This window comes from Lissotriton helveticus, chromosome 10 (genome assembly GCF_964261635.1).
Source record: "Lissotriton helveticus chromosome 10, aLisHel1.1, whole genome shotgun sequence".
In the NCBI taxonomy this organism is placed as follows: domain Eukaryota; kingdom Metazoa; phylum Chordata; class Amphibia; order Caudata; family Salamandridae; genus Lissotriton; species Lissotriton helveticus.
The window spans coordinates 1,117,267,088-1,117,285,945 of NC_136071.1; the positions used below are offsets into that span (position 1 = coordinate 1,117,267,088).

At 41.1% G+C, this 18,858-nt stretch overlaps 1 protein-coding gene across 1 annotated transcript in view; it reads right to left on the reverse strand.

Moving 5' to 3' along the window:
* The window catches only part of SH3BP5 (SH3 domain binding protein 5), a 253,938-nt gene that overhangs the window by 70,144 nt on the left and 164,936 nt on the right, over positions 1–18,858 (reverse strand). The window contains exon 4 of the mRNA XM_078663894.1: positions 9,772–9,936. Within this exon, the coding sequence (XP_078520020.1) occupies positions 9,772–9,936 (165 nt within the window). The remainder of the gene's footprint in view (positions 1–9,771; positions 9,937–18,858) is intronic.

The following is an 18,858-nucleotide window of genomic DNA, read 5'->3' on the forward strand; positions in this document are numbered from 1 at the left end:
GTAATCGCATGCTTGTTTCTATTATAGAACCCAATGTGCTATGCAGTGGCGGCTGGCACAGATCGGGGGTGAGTCCGGGGGGTGTAAAAAATAAAATGAAATCAACTTACCATATCGCCGCGTCTCTCCACTGTCGTCTCTTGCTTCGGGCCAGAAACAGGAAGCACCCAGATGCCCCTAAGTCAATCACAACACTGCACTGCAGCATTGTGATTGGTCTGAGCGCAGTGGTTCGACGCTCAGCCAGGGAATGGGAGCCTGGGCATGTTCTTCACCCAGGCTGTAATGCAGCCTGGAAGGAGAACATGCAAAGTGCGCATAACTGTTTGGTTGTCCTGAGATGGCCGGCCAAACATTTATGCACATTTAAAGGATACTCACCACTCCTCCCCCTGCCTTGAAAGCAGAGCAACCCTATCCCACAAAGCTGCCACAGCAGGAACAAATAAAATGATAAAATGTTGAGTTTTTATCAATTTCTTTTTCATTTTTATACACTGCGGAAAGTAGTGAGACGACACTCCTCCGCCTTAGCGTAGGAGCCGCCACTGGTGCTATGTCTTTAAGGACACAGACACTTGCATTCCATCACTGAATACATAAGATCCAGTTCTCATCCTTCTCTTCTTCTAAGCATGTGTCAGCTATAAGGTTTCCTCTCGGGCAGTGAGTGACTGTCTGCTCTGCCGTTCCAGACTAACCTGATTTCTCTGCCTGCTCTTTGTCTAGACACTGGAAATTTAGTCTCCCTGCCCTGGATATAGTGTTTGTATAATACTCTTCCTCAGCTACTGAAGTAAGTTTGACATCATTATGCAACTTTGATGTGCTAGTTAAATTCTGCTATCCTCATGAATCACCTTGAAAATAATGTAAAAGGTTGAAACGCCTTGATATTGCCGCAATCAAACTAAGGATATTTTAAACACAACAATAGACTGTGTCACAAATGCAAATTAAGGGTTCTTGATGCGCTATATTCCCCCATGTTAAATGTACTCCTTGCATAAATACACATCTACCATTTGTTTTTGATCACTCTTTTAATTGGTTTCTAAAATGCGCCAAGAAACCGCCCAGGTGTACGTTGCGCTTGATAAATATTTTAAACTTAAACTTAAACTTATGTCATGCAGAAAATGATACATCAATGACAGCTTTTAAGTAATTAATGGTAAACTAGTCAGATATCAGGATATTATCACTACACGTGGCTGCTAAACTATGAAACCACTAGAAACATGTGATTGCGGATAAGTAACTTCTAGTCGAATTGTCCATATCTGGCCTAATCCATCATAATGCAACCCTATTATATCATTTGTATGCTGAGATGAATCAGCCATATTCTTAAAAGACACACTTTGGTCTCTGTTAACACTGAGTCCAGCCATCACTTCTTGTGATATGTAATCCCTTGGATTCCACAAGCATCATGGAGTAAGGCAAGTTCAAGAGATGGTTTAATTTCCAGATTACTTGTGACTTGCAATTGGTACCAAACTGAAACCAAGAATTTTTTTAAGTCGGGCACTGGCACAGACGAGGTACCTTCTGCTCGAACACGACTCCACTACGTCACCACGCGAATCAGCTTATATATAGGCCAATGGCAGTTGTGAAATATTTTAGAATAACAGTTTAAATCGCATGTCTCTAAGTCTAGGATCATTGTTGCGTAGACGGCCAGACGATTCAGCTTTGGTGGTTGTGTTTTGGATATGGGCTGACACCTGTGTTGAAGTCGGTCCGAAGTACGGTTAGAGAATGCCACTTTGACTAGAGTTTCAAAGGGGGCTCAGATTTTATACCCACCCCATTGTTCCATGTACAAATGGAGAGATGCATTTCCCAAGTTAGTCGTCAAAGTGTCCAGTTTGGCTTGCAGAGTTCTTGAGATGTAGGTAAAGAAGAAATTGTGAAGAATCCATATGGAATTCCATGCCTGAAAGAGTTTGATCACATCATTTTAAAGTCCATGACAAACAGTCAGTATTCCTTTACTTGCCAATATTGTCCAGTTAATCATTAATCCATTTATATCGGTTTCTGCATTAATCCAAAGAGGCGCTTGTAAATTCAAGAACCCTTTTCTGTAATATTTTGCATCCAGCAATCCACATTTTTACTGATCCTCTCAAAATTGGATTGACTCTAATGTTACCCATTTCTTGGCCCATGTAGGTCACCTGTGAGCCTGCTACTTTGCCTTGTAGCTCGTTTTCCAATTTAGACCCAATATGGGTTTTTCAGGTCAGTTTTAAAGTGGTACACCGACTGCGATAGATGATATAGTATGATATAGTTCTATCTTAGGTAGTTGAAAATCTACGGAGGTAGTTTGAGCATGTCATCTTGCCATTGCTAGTCTTGGCGAACCATACTGCAAAATGTAATTTTTAATCGGACGATCAATTTGTTAAAGTTGGGTATGAGAGACTATGATCCCTAGCATACCATAGATGTGATTAAATCGGGGAGGGCTGGGGGTGGCAGAGGTCCACTACCATCTTTATTGTTTGCACCAGGCGTGGTCAGTACAGGTAAGAGCAGTGGAGGGAAGCCTACATACGACGGCATAGGGAAAACGAAATAAATAAATAAATAAAACCACTTACCTTGCGCTCTCTGCATCACCAACTCGGCGATGCAGCGAGCGCAAGGTAAGTGGCTTTATCAATTAATTAATTTATTTTCCCTATCCCATCGTATGTTGCCTTTCTCTCCCCCCCCACCGCTCTTACATGTACGGGCCGCGCCTGGTTTGCACCAATCCCCATACAGAAGGCTGTAGCTTGTTTCACTTCTCAAAATCTATTAGCATTTGCTCAACAAGGATACACATAGTAACTTCAATCATCCGCTGAATGTTTCTACTAATCGTTACACCTGGGTATTTCATCTTGTTCTGGACCCATTTAAATGGATGTCCAAAGAGAACTGGCCAAGTACACAGTGGCATTGGCATAGCCTTCACCCTTGGTCCAATTAATCTTACACCCATAATGTGCAGCAATATTTTGATTCTCTCCATCAGGCCTGATACAGACGTTTCAGACGTTAGCATCAACAACACATCATCAGTGTACAGCATGAGTTAAGTTTGCCAGCTTCGGTGTCTGTACCTGTTATCTCATATGAACAATGAATTGCAATCACCAGTGGTCCAGCACTAATAGAAAAGCAGGGGAGACTGAGAACACCCCCGTCAGGTACCTGTATGAACAGGAATTATGTCTCTCAGGAAGCAGTTACTGTTGACAATGGCCATCAGTATTTTTGCCGTGTCAATGAAGTTCTGTACCAGTTCCTGTCATAATGATCATGTCTTCCAGCGCAGAGGCCCCTTTTTCTTTTCAGTTTAAAGACATGTGTTATTAAACATGTACCAAGTGATGAATTGCTACTTCATCAAATGCATGGGGCTGGCATCTGCTTTTATTCTGTAAATGTATAATGAATTTGTCTGATAAGAAAGATAAATCAAAATACATTCAGTGATAATTTAGTGGCTATTTAGTTTAAATTATTCCAGGAAGGTCATCAATTTTTTCAGCCATAATTCTATTATTTATCTGTTTTATTTACTTGCTTTCAGGCTTCCTTATTTAGTTTTAGGTTCTCGAACACATAGAGACTCCATTTTGTGCAGGCCGAGACTCTATTTTGTCAAAGGCCTGCTAGCAAATGGTGGTCTTTAAATTCCTAGGTCAAAAATATTGTGTCCTTCGTCTTTCTGAGGATGTGTAAATATGTCACATCCTCTTTACCTCTAAATGTGTCATATTTTCCCTTCAATGACACAGACAACCCCCCCCCCCCCCCGTACAATATCGAAGTGCCTTTTTCAAGGTCAAAAAACCATAACCCAAACAATGGGTTATATTGGCATTTTTACTTTATTAGTACATCCACTAATGTATATGATTATGTCAAGACAGTCCTAAGGCAACATTACAAGTTTCATCTTAGATAAGGCACAGTATAAAAGGGCTGCCACTTGACCACCTGGTAGGAAAACGTCACCCAGGTCACAGACCGCTCCAGATGAGCAAGGCACCGGATTCCATCTCGACTGAAGAAGCCACGAGCAAGACTCTCCGAGGCTCTGCGAATCATTCCATTCTGCCGGCACAAACTGGTACCAGGTTTGCGTTCTCGCACAGAGGCAATCTCCTAGCTCTTGGCCTTGTGCTCGAAATAGCTGTCAAGCTATTCCAAACAACAACAAACGCTGTTGTCCAGGTATGCGCTCCACCTCCGTAACTCAGGCTTAATTTATAATCATGTGCTATAACTAGCATCACGCTTAGAGATAGCACAGTGAGGGTGTTAAGGGCTACAGGTTGTGATGTTACAGTTTTTCCCTGTTTTCACTGTTATTGCAAAGCTTAGCTGTTTTTTCTCTTCTGTGATGTTACCAATATTGTATGCACTAGATCCTGGCATTTTAAAATAACTATTATAAAATAAGTATGTTCAAAAGCAGATTCTGTTTCTAGTGCCCTTGAGTGGGTAAGTCATTAATGAGCAATCATTCGGATTACCATTGCTCCCTGTTAGTGCCCTAAAATCATTGACACTTCATCAATTATGTATTGGGTGGGATTCTGCAGGGCTACAATATCCTGCCTTTCAGATTCAGCGCTGGTGCATTGAACTATGTTCACTCGTGTCGCCCGTGGGTGTGACAACAAATCGTGTAGAGCTGAGCCAGAGACTGAGTTTACACAACATTCCATTCTGGTCATGACGTGAAAGAGGGTAGCTCAGATAATCAGATAAGATAGAGAGATAAAGTGCCTACGCACAATAGGGGATGGCGTTGAACCTCAAGGTTAGATGAGACAATGTGTCCCTAAATGACAGTCCGACACAAATAGTATTGCAGAAATAAGCTCTAGGATTCAAGAATAAAAATGCAAAATAGGAAGGTTTATTAACAATCATTCAAGAACATTATAGAAGGCAAAAATAGTAATGAATCAGTTTGCTTAGGGAATTTGAATAAGACTCAATCAAATGCAGCAAACGAATGACATCAAGTTAAGGCAAAACTTTTTGATGACCTAAGCACGAGACAAGCCAACAAGGTTCAATCTTCAAAGTTAAGGAGTTAAAACTCTAGCTCGCCACTGAACGAGTCATTTTTGGAGGAACATTTACAATGAAAGTCAATGGAAATCGCACAGTCAGCATAGGGGGAGCAAATGTAGCAATAGATTAACAATTACGACATAAAATTATAGAACGTCATCTAATACCACCATTCTAGCACCAGCCCCTAAATATACTGAACTCCACTCTGACCTACTGCTTTCGGAGGCAACAGTACAAATCTAGTTACACAAACAGTGAAAGTCTCATAAATGCGCAAGCTTATGTATCATAAACAGGAAGTGTCTTCAATGCTGCCAAACACTTTCCTCCGTAGTTCTTCTAGAACAGCATGTCAATCCAGAGCACCAGAGCACATTTTGGTTTAAGTGTGGTGTCAGAAAAACAAACGAAAACACACATTAATATCCAAGAAAGGAAGTCAGGCCTAGTTTGGACCTAGGTTAGCCAAACACCTGAGGGTAGCATTCTCATGTTAGTGCAGTATCGTAAACAGTGTTTAGCACACATATTATTAGAACTGATTTATTAAAACATGCTAAGATAACATAATTTAGACATAGATACACAAAATGAACTGGAAACAATGTCGTTTGCTTAGGTCTATTGTGTGGTTTGGGGTAGTACGCTGCCAAATTTTTTACTGCCGAAGTTCTCGTAAGTTGGTAGATTTTTGTTTTGATACGTGCCTTTTTAAGTATTTATTGTACTTTTAATATCATGATGACACCTCCCCTCCATAATTATCATCGTAAAATCATACTTATATGAAGTTGTATCACCATGGAAAATGTCTTTTATTAAATGTATCCTATGTATGCACCTTTTATGATACAGTTGTATCGAAATAAAGACGAAATTGATTTATTAAAACAAAATTAACTTTCTATCGCCAATCCACACTTTATGAAATTCTTTTTCAACATTGAGGGAGAGGATTACCTTTTCATCTTTCTCCTGTCGGGAATGCCATAATAAATGCAACCCAGTATGCATGTGATTTTGAAAAGAGCGCCAAGGACAAACCTAACTTGGTTCCTTTGTACTGTGAGTGACATGACTTTCTTCAATCTGGGCACAAAGATTTTAATTAGTATTTTAATTACCATAATTTTTAGGGGTATTGACCTATGATTTCTGGAATACAGAGGATCTTTCCCTGGTCTAGGTATAATGGAAATGTAAACTCTATTAGAACATTGGAATGTTGAGCGCTCCGTTGAAAACAGTGGAGTGCTCCGGGCTTCTGATGGCCGGGAGAAGCCAAGAGCATCAACATTCCAGGGCCGGACTGGCTCCCGGGCATTTTGGCATTCTGCAGAGCTGGGGGCTGATGTCACTGCGGTGGGGGCTAATTTCGTAGATGGAGACCTGCATGTGCTTCGAAATCAACAATGCAAAACGAATTTCGTTTTGCGCACGCAGGTCCCCATCAACGAAATCAGCCCCAAGCTCTGTAGAATGCCAAAATGCCCGGTAGCCAGTCCGGCCTTGCAACATTCCAATGTTTGTTCACAGCAATAGGTTTTAATCTTACCAGTGGTCCGACTAGAAAATGCATTCAATAGAGTAGCTGAATAGGGGCAGATGTATCAAACTATTGTTTTGTTGCAAACGCTGCAATTCGCAAAATAGCAGCGTTTGTGACAAAAAAATCGGAAAATGCAATGTATTATTGAAATTGCATCGCAAAATTAAGGAATCGCAAAATTTGCGATTCCTTAACTTTGCGTCAGCATTTAAGGAATCGCAAATTGTGATTCCTTAAATGCTATGTATGAAGCACCCAAATTGTGCGATTCCTAATTAAGAAATCCCAAATTAACACCAACTTGAGATTGGTGGTAATTTGCGATTTCTTTCACAAATGCACTTTTTGGCATTTGTGAAGGTGCCACGTGGCGCACATACATGCCCTTAGGCAAATGGAGAATAACTTCACATTCATTCCTATGGGCCTCCTGGCCCATAGAAATGAATTGGAAATTATTCCTTAATTGCGATTAGCAATTTGCTAATCGCAATTAAGGAATTGTAAGAAGTCGCTAAAAAATTGCGATTTTTATATACATACCATTTTGCAATTTTCAAATAGCGATTCTCAAAAAATCGCTATTTGAGAATTGCAAATAGGTATTTTGCTACATCGGCCCCAAGGTGATTTTAACGATATACGTTCAGAAAATACCTCATATCCACATATTTTAGTGTTCCTTCTCAGCACTGGTGTAACAAAATTTGTGTGGGCCCCCCCTGAGCTTGAGGGACCCCCACAACCCGGGGGATGTGGTGGCCTGTGTTACGCCACAGCTTCTCAGAGGTGGAGCCCACCCAGATGCATTGTCATTCTGCATTAAGTGCTCCATGATGAAGCATGCCAAATAGGCTATGTCGGTGAGAGTCCTTTACTGCCCCCTTGGGGTTCCCACCAGAACTGTCATTAATGCTGGATTTTTTAAAGTATCCAATACTCATGTCTCATAAATAGGCTCTGTCTTTTCTGATATTAACAGGCAGAAGTTAACCACAAGTGCTCCAAGCAGCAGCTCAAGACAGAGATGTTCAGTCATTTGACTGAAGTGCAGATCCTGCAACTGAAACACACCCCACTGGGGATCCCTCTCGTACCTGACTGGACTGCATTTGTGTCTGAATGATCATCTCAACATCTGATTCTGTAGCGTCCAGCACTCTACGGGCGCAGTACGGCACTGCTGAAAACTTCTATAAACCTAAATATAAGCAGACCACGGGCATCTAACGATCATTGTGGCGCAGTGGCTAATTTGTAAAAAGTTAAGTGCCAGGGCCCAGAGTATTTCTCGGGAGTCCACTGCAGCAGCCAGCCCTCACATCTCTGCTGCTAAATACTAATGACAGCAGTACCTACATGCTAGTTTTTAAAAAACATATCAAATCGTCACTGAAAAATTCTGTTAAAAAAAACAGCACCAAATTGTGGTGGATAAATATGTGCCGGTGTTTAGAAAAAGGTGCAGGTGCTGAGCACCAGCAAACACCGGCACAAATTAAGCAATGCCTTGGAAGTGTACATTGAGCTTCATAAGTGCTGGACAGTTTGCAGGGTCTGGCTGGTCTACGGGGCAACCACGCTGTTGCCAACTGGCTGATGCAGCAGGCCAGTGTGTGGCACGTTTTTGGGTTGTTCATGGCCCAGTTTTATGATCTTCTAGGCCCGACATTAAAACAAATATTCCCTGCAGCAAGCAGCTCGCATCCACACAGTCTTCTATGCCATGTAAATACACGTATACAGCTTCTCTTTACAAGTTCAAATCTGCCCCAAACATGGACCACTTTTGCAAACAAGGACCACTTTTTTTCAGACATCTAATTCGCTAATAGGGCATTTTTATTTTGGCATTCCTACCTATAATTTCGTGGCCCACACACGGTAATATCAGCTTTTATTTAAATCTTTTCTAAACTCGGTCCTTCTTTTTCACTGCCCCTAAGTAACTGTACCTTCTTCACCAGGAGACAACTAAGTTACGCTGCCAGAGCTGGGTTCGTTATGTGTTGCATCCGCGCCATGACATATCCCACTATCTTATCCAAAGAGCCTAAACTGTGTTTGTAAAGATGCGAGGCACTGAAGGGCCCGGCGGGAACCATTCTGAGCCCCGGGCCGCTGCAGCATCCGGGTAACGAGCGGCGCCTCGCGCTGGCCAGGGAAACACTCAGCTGCATTGGGAGACTCGAGCGCAGGCAGCACTAATGCTGCGCACGGTTGCCTTGGTAACAGGTTTCCCTGGAAACCAAAGTTATCAAGATAATAAAAATGAACACTGGGGCCGCGGGGCATAGGAGAGAAAGAAGTGTAAGGAGAGGGCTGCAGTTTTTCCGAGTTTGGACGAGAAAAGCGCGTGTGCCGGTGAATGTTTAATCTTACGGGTTGGAAAAGGTGGACGGGAGGTGGATGGATGCGGACGGGGGGACCACCGACATGAGACAAAATGACGGTCGAAGTTAGATAAGACCATTCTAGCTCAGGTGAAACAATTTTACGTCTGTCTGTTTCCCTTATCTAGAAATGACATGGTAGAACATTACTACCCTACCCAGCAACAAAATGGCCACCATCCCAGCACAGAAACAAGCGTTGATCTTCCGACAGACACTCAGGCATGTGGGACACTGCAAAAGACACTCTGGAGCCCAGGTCTCCAGTCTTCTAACCCTTGAAGCTACGTCCAGTCCACAGTATAACAATTCAAGATCCCCTCAACCCTTCTGTTCTTCAGAACCAGCCTCTCCATGTAACCGCATGTCGCAAAGGCACCTGGTAGACCCCTATATCACTTTGGCAGATTAGCTCCTAACGGTGATCGCAATGCGCGCATATCCAATAGTTCTGTCTTTGCCAATGCTTTGAGGCCAATACAAATGGCTTTGAAACCATTTTACTTTATAATGCAGCCAATAACAGCAACCCGCCATGCTAAATGTTTAGGAAACACTGCTCCTAATCATGGCTACCACACTTCATGACGCAATGGGATGACGCAATGCAACGGCCTCTGGAAATTAAGTACCACTTTATTGTCTATATATACTACCAAGATGGCTGCCATGTTGTGTCACTCAACTCTTTCACACACTCACTCGCACATATGGCTGCCTGGCCCTTACCCGTTGAGTAGCGTGGTTCAGCATCTCTTGCCAAGCGGAGTCGAATTGGCGGTTGTCGTCTTCCAGTAGCCGCTGCTCCGCTAGCGATATGGTCTCCTTGGCTGCGCGTAACACCTCAGTTGCCCGCTGGAAATCCTGGGTGGCCTTCTGGGCTTCGAGCTGCGCCTAGAGATCAAAATACAATCTTAGTGCTTGAATATATATTAAAATAACGGGGGAGCAAAGGGGAAATGAATGGTGGACAAATGGAAAATCACCATTCTACTTCATGTTCTGTAAAAAGGCAATACCTGCACCTTACAAATAAAATTATAAGAATTTCATTACAAAGCATTTCTCTGAAATCATTAATTTGCTTTTCATAAGTGGAGTATCTTTAAGAGGGCTTGGATGACCACAGTGCTCTCCAAAAGACAAAAAGAAAGACCGTGTGGTAGCTAGCAGAGGGGTTAATGCACCAGTTTCTGGGGACATTGTAAAACTAGGCAGACACAGCTTTGCCTTTATGTAGAGCTCACTTTGCCTTTCATTCTCTCTCACTGCATCACTCACAGAGCAATGTGGCAGGACATAAACTATCAAAACTGAAGCAGGTGCAGTGGCACCGGGACCTATTATTTTGAGGGGCTCAATGCACTTCAGTTATGGCTGTCTTTTACAACCCAACCAGGAAGCTGCGAGGCCCTTTGACATTGCTTACATTCAGGGCCGGTATTAGCACTGGTGGCACCCGGTGCAACATTTATTTGAGCCCCCTCTACGGGTCAGCACCCAGTACGGCTGAACCGGTCGCACTGCCGTAAAGCCAACCCTGATTGTATTAGGGACCGTGGTACTCTTACTGTGCCACTGTCTCTAAAATAATGACCAGAAACCAATCAAGGAGCTCCTGTTTGACACACAGAACAAATCAGAGCACAGCAATAGTCACATTTCATCTACTGCTTTGAGATGTCGGCGAGTTACTTTTATCTACAATGCGTACCTGTATAGTTATCACTATGCACAAGTGTGTGCATCCTTTGACCAAAACAGGGCTATCGCCAGTACATCATCTGCATAAACTGAAGAGCATCATCCAGTGCTTAATTTGAGCCAGTTGTTTCCAGTGCTCAGCACCAGCACTTAATTGCAAACACCGGCACTTGTGACAGTTTGCCACAAGGAGGTGCTGTCTGGCTAATTTAGTGATTTCCTCAACAACAGTTAATTATTAATTCAATATACATTAAAAATTACTATTACTTGCCGCCCAAGACATTCTTATACCTTTGGGGGCCTGAAATAGTCTGAATGTCACACTTGTAGGAGTGTGTTGGTTAGTAGTTGTATTGTTACTATCATTGGCAGCACTGGCAGGGGCAATGTGCAGTGCAAGCTCCAGTGGCCGTCTGATCAGAACCCAGGCACTTATTTTTTGTTTTACAAATTAAGCACTGTCATCATTTACATAAATAAATACAGCAAGAGTCAGGGTGGGATATTTAGAGCCAGGACAAGGGAACCTCAGAAACAATTAAAGAGGACCATTTCATTGGAAAAGGGATGCAGTGCGTAAAACTACATAGCAGGACCCGTGGAGTAAAAGTGAATTGTTTCCCAATGTCCAGAGGTCAGGAGCAGGTTAGAGGAGTAGCTCTAGCAAAGATATTGGGATCAACAAATCACGATTAATAATAAACCGAGTCTAAGGCCCTGGTTCTGAGGGCTGAGCAAATCTCAAGTTGCACGCAAATCTCAGACTGTGTGCAAACAAAATTACATCTCAGGCCTCAGGATCGGACTGGTCTGTAGGGCAATCAGGCAGTGCCCGATGGGCTGGTCTGACAGATCAGTGTGTGGGACAGTTTTTTAGAAGTTTGTGGGCAGGTGTTATGGGCTGGTGGTCGGTTTTTATTGTTGAGTTCCCTGATATTAGCACAAGCATTACCTGCAGCAAAAACAAATGCTTGCTGTCTCCTACACCTTGCAAAATACACATACAATATGTCTTTACAGGTTTAAAACTAGTCTGATTTTCATCAATGAGATACTTTTTTAGCTATCTGGTTAGCTATGGGGTGCCACTTTTATTCCAGTGCCTGTGCCTATTTTTAAGTCCCTGTACGACGGTGTCGGGCACCAATTGTGCACTCCACGGTTTTGCCTACACGGGCGTCGTCCAATAAAACTTGGGGCAAACTGTGCAGGCACACTGTAAAATCCTAGTTTGTGCACCTTTAAATGGGGGAAAACACGTGTACATTAAGAGAAAAACTCCAATCTGAGAGTGAGATCTCACACCAAGTAAAAACACACCTTACACTATTGCTATTAATACCTGGGGCATGTGCAGTCCTCACGTTGAGGGCCTTAATATTTGAGTGTTACAAGAGAAGGGTGATGCTTGGTTTCTTAGGCTTCCTATAATTAAGGTTCGGAAGGCAAAATACAAACCAGAAATCAACTAACAGACCTGACATTTTCACTTAAGAATACCTCAGGTGGACCCACTAATAAACTAGGAACTGTTTATGGTTTATAATAAAATGTATCCTATGTCCTGGCTCTCCTATCTGGGGACCTCAACCAGCATGCCTGGTGGGAGAGGCCTGTTTATGTTCCAGTAGCAGCACCTAGGGGTCTCCAACCAGTAGCTCATGAGCTACTGTAGCTCTTCTGCTACCTCTGAGTAGCTCACCCTTGTGCAACCCAGCTTATTAAATGAGAAAGCTTTTGCCTGGTTGAATTATTATACATATAACAAAATTGACATGATACAACATTATTAAAATTAGTAGCTCCCAATGCGTCTCATTGAACATAAGTAGCTCTCAGTACAGAAAAGGTAGGAGACACCGGTGACTGGTACCTAAACACCATCCATGTTGGTTTGTGGCAGTGTTCTATTTCTACCAGTGTTTGCCAGTGCTCGGGACCGACACTTATTTTTTTACATCGGCACATGTTTATGGCAGCCCACCACATGGTTGTGGTTTCGGTCTGTTTTTAAAAGAGTGCAGGTGCAGAGTGTTTAACTTACCAATATACCACTAAAAATAATAATAATAATACCAGCCTGTTCAGGCATTCTTACACCTTTAGGTCACCAAGTATAGTCTAAATCAGTGGTTCTTAACCTCTGATTCTAGGACCCCTGGGGGGGGGGGGGGGTGCTATGCCTTCTCTGGGGCTCCACAAGTGCTAAGGAAATTAAATAATATTAACAGATTAATAAAGTGTATGTAAATGAAAAAGCAAGAAATAAAATCTTAAAACGTTCTGAAAATGTGAAAGAAGTTGACATTGGAGGCTAAAAATGAAGTTAGTATCCTCAAATTGATTCGTGGGACAGTGCTAGAGCATACAACAGATAATACTATGAACGATGGGAAGTCTCAATTGAATTAAAAAATACTGCAACCTTCCCATTATAATTTTGTTTTATGTTTGTTAACTAAATATTTCCTAATTTGTGTGTTTAATGAATGCCTGTGAGTGGATTTTTGTTTATTGTTTTGCGGTTCATATCATCGAAATTGCTTAGGATGAGGTCCCCCTGTTTCAGGAATGACTCAGTAGGGGCCCCGGATACCAGTAATGACTCAGTGGGCGTCCCGTGTTTCTGTAATGACTCAGTAGGGGCCCCGGGTACCAGTAATGACTCAGTGGGGGTCCTCGGGTTTCAATAATTACTCAGTAGGGGCCCCGGGTACCAGTAATGACTCAGTGGGGGTCCCCGTGTTTCAGTAATGACTCAGTAGGGGCCCGGGTACCAGTAATGACTCAGTGGGGGCCCCGTGTTTCAGTAATGACTCTGTAGGGGCCCCGGGTACCAGTAATGACTCAGTGGGGGCCCCATGTTTCAGTAATGACTCAGTGGGGTCCCCGAGTTCCATTAATGACTCGGTGGGGGTCCCCAGGTTCCAGTAATGACTCAGTAGGGGCCCCGGGTTCCAGTAATGACTCAGTAGGGGCCCCGGGTTCCAGTAATGACTCACTGGGGTCCCCGAGTTCCATTAATGACTCAGTGGGGGTCCCCAGGTTCAAGTAATGTTTCAGTAGGGGTCCCCGGATTCCAATAATGATTATGTGAGGGCAGTGACATAATGAAACTTGAGGGGCCCCCTTGCAAAGCACATAGAGGCCTCCTTCGCCCGGACCCAGTCAGGAGTTCTCAGGCCAGGGGCTCCCTCCCATGCACAGTGCCAGAGGGGGCCCTGTGGAGCCTGGGGGACACCCGCACCGCAGGTACTGCAGGGGCTAATGTTAGGACACTGAGTGGGGTCCACAGAGGTCAAAAGGTTAAGAACCACTGGTCTAAATTGCCATATTTGCAGGAGTGCGATGGTTAGTAGATGGTTAATAGTGGTATTGGCAGCTTTGGCAGGGCTTGTAGGTGGTGCAAGCTGCAATGGTCTCAGGATGAGTATGTTAGGCTGTGGCACTTATTGTTTTTACATTTTAAGCACTGGTCTTTGGTCTGCGCCTGGTTCTTCTATTACTGAGACACTTTCACATCATCACCTAAAACTGATGTACCAAAACAATAAAAGGCAGCAGAGTTGAAATATCTTCCGGATTTAGAATTTCCACCAGAAATAAGTGAATGTTTCAATGCCAGCCAATTGTATTGTTAGTCTCCTGAGATGGCAAATGATGTTGGGTGCACTAACCGCTTTCCAAAGTCAGTGATTGCTTTCCACCGGGATGGGATAGTTACATTTCCTTTGGCAGGGGTCAGAGTAAATAAAGAACTGAGTGCAATGGGTACAGGTTCAGGGAGAGTGGGCGCAGAGACATGGGCCAAAAACATCCTGTGGCTATTCTGTCAGCCATTCACCTACAGATAACGAAACTCAAAATATCTTGTCCAGCAACATACTTAACTGATAAAGATATTTTTATTTGACTTCGAAATCAAAGACATTTAAACATCTGCAAAATGTGAGGCACTTGCATTGGAAGGAGGGAGCCATCTTACTAGAAAAGGTACCTCTGGCACACACTAGTAGTATAGGTTGTACACTACTCATCACCATGTATTTTCGCTAATTGGATGTGACAGGTGGCCACGCCCCCTTGGCCACGCCCCCCTTAAAAAATGATATAAAAAAAATTTGATATAAAAAAAACTTTGATAAAAAAAAATTGATATAAAAAAATTTGATATAAAAAATTGATATAAAAAGTTTGATATAAAAAAAGTTTGATATAAAAAAAGTTTGATATAAAAATAAATGTATATAAAAAAAAGTGATATAAAAAAAATTTGATATAAAAAAAAAGTTTGATATAAAAAAGTTTGATATAAAAAAAATTTGATATAAAAAAAGTTTGATATAAAAAAAGTTTGATATAAAAAAAATTTGATATAAAAAAAGTTTGATATAAAAAAAACATTTGATATAAAAAAATGATATAAAAAAAATTTGATATAAAAAAAAGTTTGATATAAAAAAAGTTTGATATAAAAAAAATTGATATAAAAAAAAGTTTGATATAAAAAAAGTTTGATAAAAACAAATTTGATATAATAAAAAAAAAGTTTGATATAAAAAAAATGTGATATAAAAAAAAAGTTTGATATAAAAAAAGTTTGATATAAAAAAAATTTGATATAAAAAAGTTTGATATAAAAAAAGTTTTATATAAAACAAGTTTGATATAAAAAAAAGTTTGATATAAAAAAAGTTTGATATAAAAAAAGTTTGATATAAAAAAAAAAAGTTTGATATAAAAAAAAGTTTGATATAAAAAAGTTTGATATAAAAAAAGTTTGATAAAAAAAAAAAAAAATCGTATATAAAGCGCTAAGTTAGATTTTGTGAATTAATGCACGTTAAATGGTACGCGTTGAATTTTTTTAAAAAGCGTGTAAAATGACCAAGCATGCCGGGGGTTGCTAAGAAGCGGTACTAGTTTGAAATATGAGTCAACAAGCATACCGGGGGCGTGTCTAGCATGTTCACAGAGGATATAAGCTAGCATTCCGAGGACCGTGTGTTAAGAAACCCCAGCTTTTTTCCGACGAAGAAAACTCGAGCTTTAAGACAACTTTGAGAATGTCTTGCAGTAACGTGGAACTTGGACCCCTTGGAGAAACTATAACGGCGATGCTGAAGGAAGCCGCAAACGCTGCAGATGCCGCTGTCAATCTCGCGGATAGTGACAAGGAAAATTGCGATCCAACAGCTCCTAAGGCCGAGATGGCGTCGACGCTGCTGAATAAAAAGCCTGAGACAGGCGTCGCCGAGACGGCGCTGCCGAATATAAACCCCGAGACCGGCGCCTGCGAAAAGGCGGGCGCGCATGTTGGAAAAACACCAATCAATTCCCCCGATGCTACAGACGGCCGAGGAAGACCGGAACCGAGTGAAGAAGACGAGGGTATTTACCTGCAACAGCCGGACCCCGAGGACTCTAGCGACTCTACAGAGATGGATTCCGGAGATGAATCTGTAAACGAGCCAGAGAAGTCAACGGACGCTCAAGAAGAAAAGTGTGAAGAGGGAAAACGAAAAGTAAGTACGAGAAGCGATTTTTCAGCAAACCTATGGGGGGCGTTTAAGAGTGCGATGATGAGGCATGTAGTTATGAGGAAGGTTGAGGTCCAAAAAACCCCCTTTTTTCTTTTTATCAGCAAAAGAGAGGAGGAGGAGCCCCAGGCGACAAAACTGCTAGCACGACTATGGAAGTTACACATCCATCGCTACGTTTTTCATGTCTCTGCTGTTCAAGACAGAAAAAACTTGCCGTTACGCATAAAAACTGCAGCTGTAAGCGCCTAGACGCTGTTGTACAACTTTGGCAGTAGTATAGGTTGTACACTACTCATCACCATGTATTTTCGCTAATTGGATGTGACAGGTGGCCACGCCCCCTTGGCCACGCCCCCCTTAAAAAAAAGATATAAAAAAAATTTGATATAAAAAAAAGTGTGATAAAAAAAATTGATATAAAAAAAATTTGATATAAAAAAAATTGATATAAAAAAAGTTTGATATAAAAAAAGTTTGATATAAAAAAAATTTGATATAAAAAAAATTTGATATAAAAAAAGTTTGATATAAAAAAAAAGTTTGATATAAAAAAAGTTTGATATAAAAAAACAGTTTGATATAAAAAAAAGTTTGATATAAAAAAATTTGATATAAAAAAAGTTTGATATAAAAAAAATTTGATATAAAAAAAAGTTTGATAAAAAAAAAGTTTGATATAAAAAAAAGTTTGATATAAAAAAACAGTTTGATATAAAAAAAGTTTGATATAAAAAAATTTGATATAAAAAAAAGTTTGATAAAAAAAATTTGATATAAAAAAAATTTATATAAAAAAAAGTTTGATAAAAAAAAACTTTGATATAAAAAATAAGTTTGATATAAAAAAAGTTTGATATTAAAAAAAGTTTGATATTAAAAAAAATGTGATATAAAAAAAACAATTTTGATATAAAAAAAATTTGATATAAAAAAAGTTTGATATAAAAAAAAGTTTGATATAAAAAAAAAGTTGATATAAAAAAAGTTTGATATAAAAAAAGTTTTATATAAAACAAGTTTGATATAAAAAAAAGTTTGATATAAAAAAAGTTTGATATAAAAAAGCTTGATATAAAAAAAAAGTTTGATATAAAAAAAAGTTTGATATAAAAAAAGTTTGATATAAAAAAAAGTTTGATTAAAAAAAAAGAAAAAAAAAAGTATATAAAGCGCTAAGTTAGATTTTGTGAATTAATGCACGTTAAATGATACGCGTTGAATTTTTTTTAAAAGCGTGTAAAATGACCAAGCATGCCGGGGGTTGCTAAGAAGCGGTACTAGTTTGAAATACGAGTCAACAAGCATACCGGGGACGTGTCTAGCATGTGCACAGAGGATATAAGCTAGCATTCCGAGGACCATGTGTTAAGAAACCCCAGCTTTTTTCCGACGAAGAAAACTCGAGCTTTAAGACAACTTTGAGAATGTCTTACAGTAGCGTGGAACTTGGACCCCTTGGAGAAACTATAACGGCGATGCTGAAGGAAGCCGCAAACGCTGCAGATGCCGCTGTCAATCTCGCGGATAGTGACAAGGAAAATTGCGATCCAACAGCTCCTAAGGCCGAGATGGCGTCGACGCTGCTGAATAAAAAGCCTGAGACAGGCGTCGCCGAGACGGCGCTGCCGAATATAAACCCCGAGACCGGCGCCTGCGAAAAGGCGGGCGCGCATGTTGGAAAAACACCAAACAATTCCCCCGATGCTACAGACGGCCGAGGAAGACCGGAACCGAGTGAAGAAGACGAGGGTATTTACCTGCAACAGCCGGACCCCGAGGACTCTAGCGACTCTACAGAGATGGATTCCGGAGATGAATCTGTAAACGAGCCAGAGAAGTCAACGGACGCTCAAGAAGAAAAGTGTGAAGAGGGAAAACGAAAAGTAAGTACGAGAAGCGATTTTTCAGCAAACGTATGGGGGGCGTTTAAGAGTGTGATGATGAGGCGTGTAGTTATGAGGAAGGTTGAGGTCCAAAAAACCCCCTTTTTTCTTTTTATCAGCAAAAGAGAGGAGGAGCCCCAGGCGACAAAACTGCTAGCACGACTATGGAAGTTACACATCCATCGCTACGTTTTTCATGTCTCTGCTGTTCAAGACAGAAAAAACTTGCCGTTACGCATAAAAACAGCAGCTGTAAGCGCCTAGACGCTGTTGTACAACTTTGGCACGGTGACAGGCGGGGTGCTGAACAGTATCACACACTTTTGACCGCTATAGCGGCTATCATAAAATTGTGCTTAAAGGCGGGGTGGTACGACGATTGCGAAGGTTGTAAAATTGACGACCCGCGTCAGCTGCATCACGACTGTCTCATGATGGGGTGTGAATATGAAGATAGGTTGATACGTAAACTATGTTGTAAGCTGGACCCCCATAAAATTATGGTAGCGTTGGGTGAGGTCACGTGCATGAAAGAAATGTTTCTACCCGACGATTGTATTAAGATGATTGTGAATGTTTTAAAATATATTAAAAGAACGCAGACCCCCTCAGAGCATGTTAAAAGTATGTATGCGGCGGGTGGTGAAGAGATAAGATTAATAATGAAACCGTATCTGAGGAAG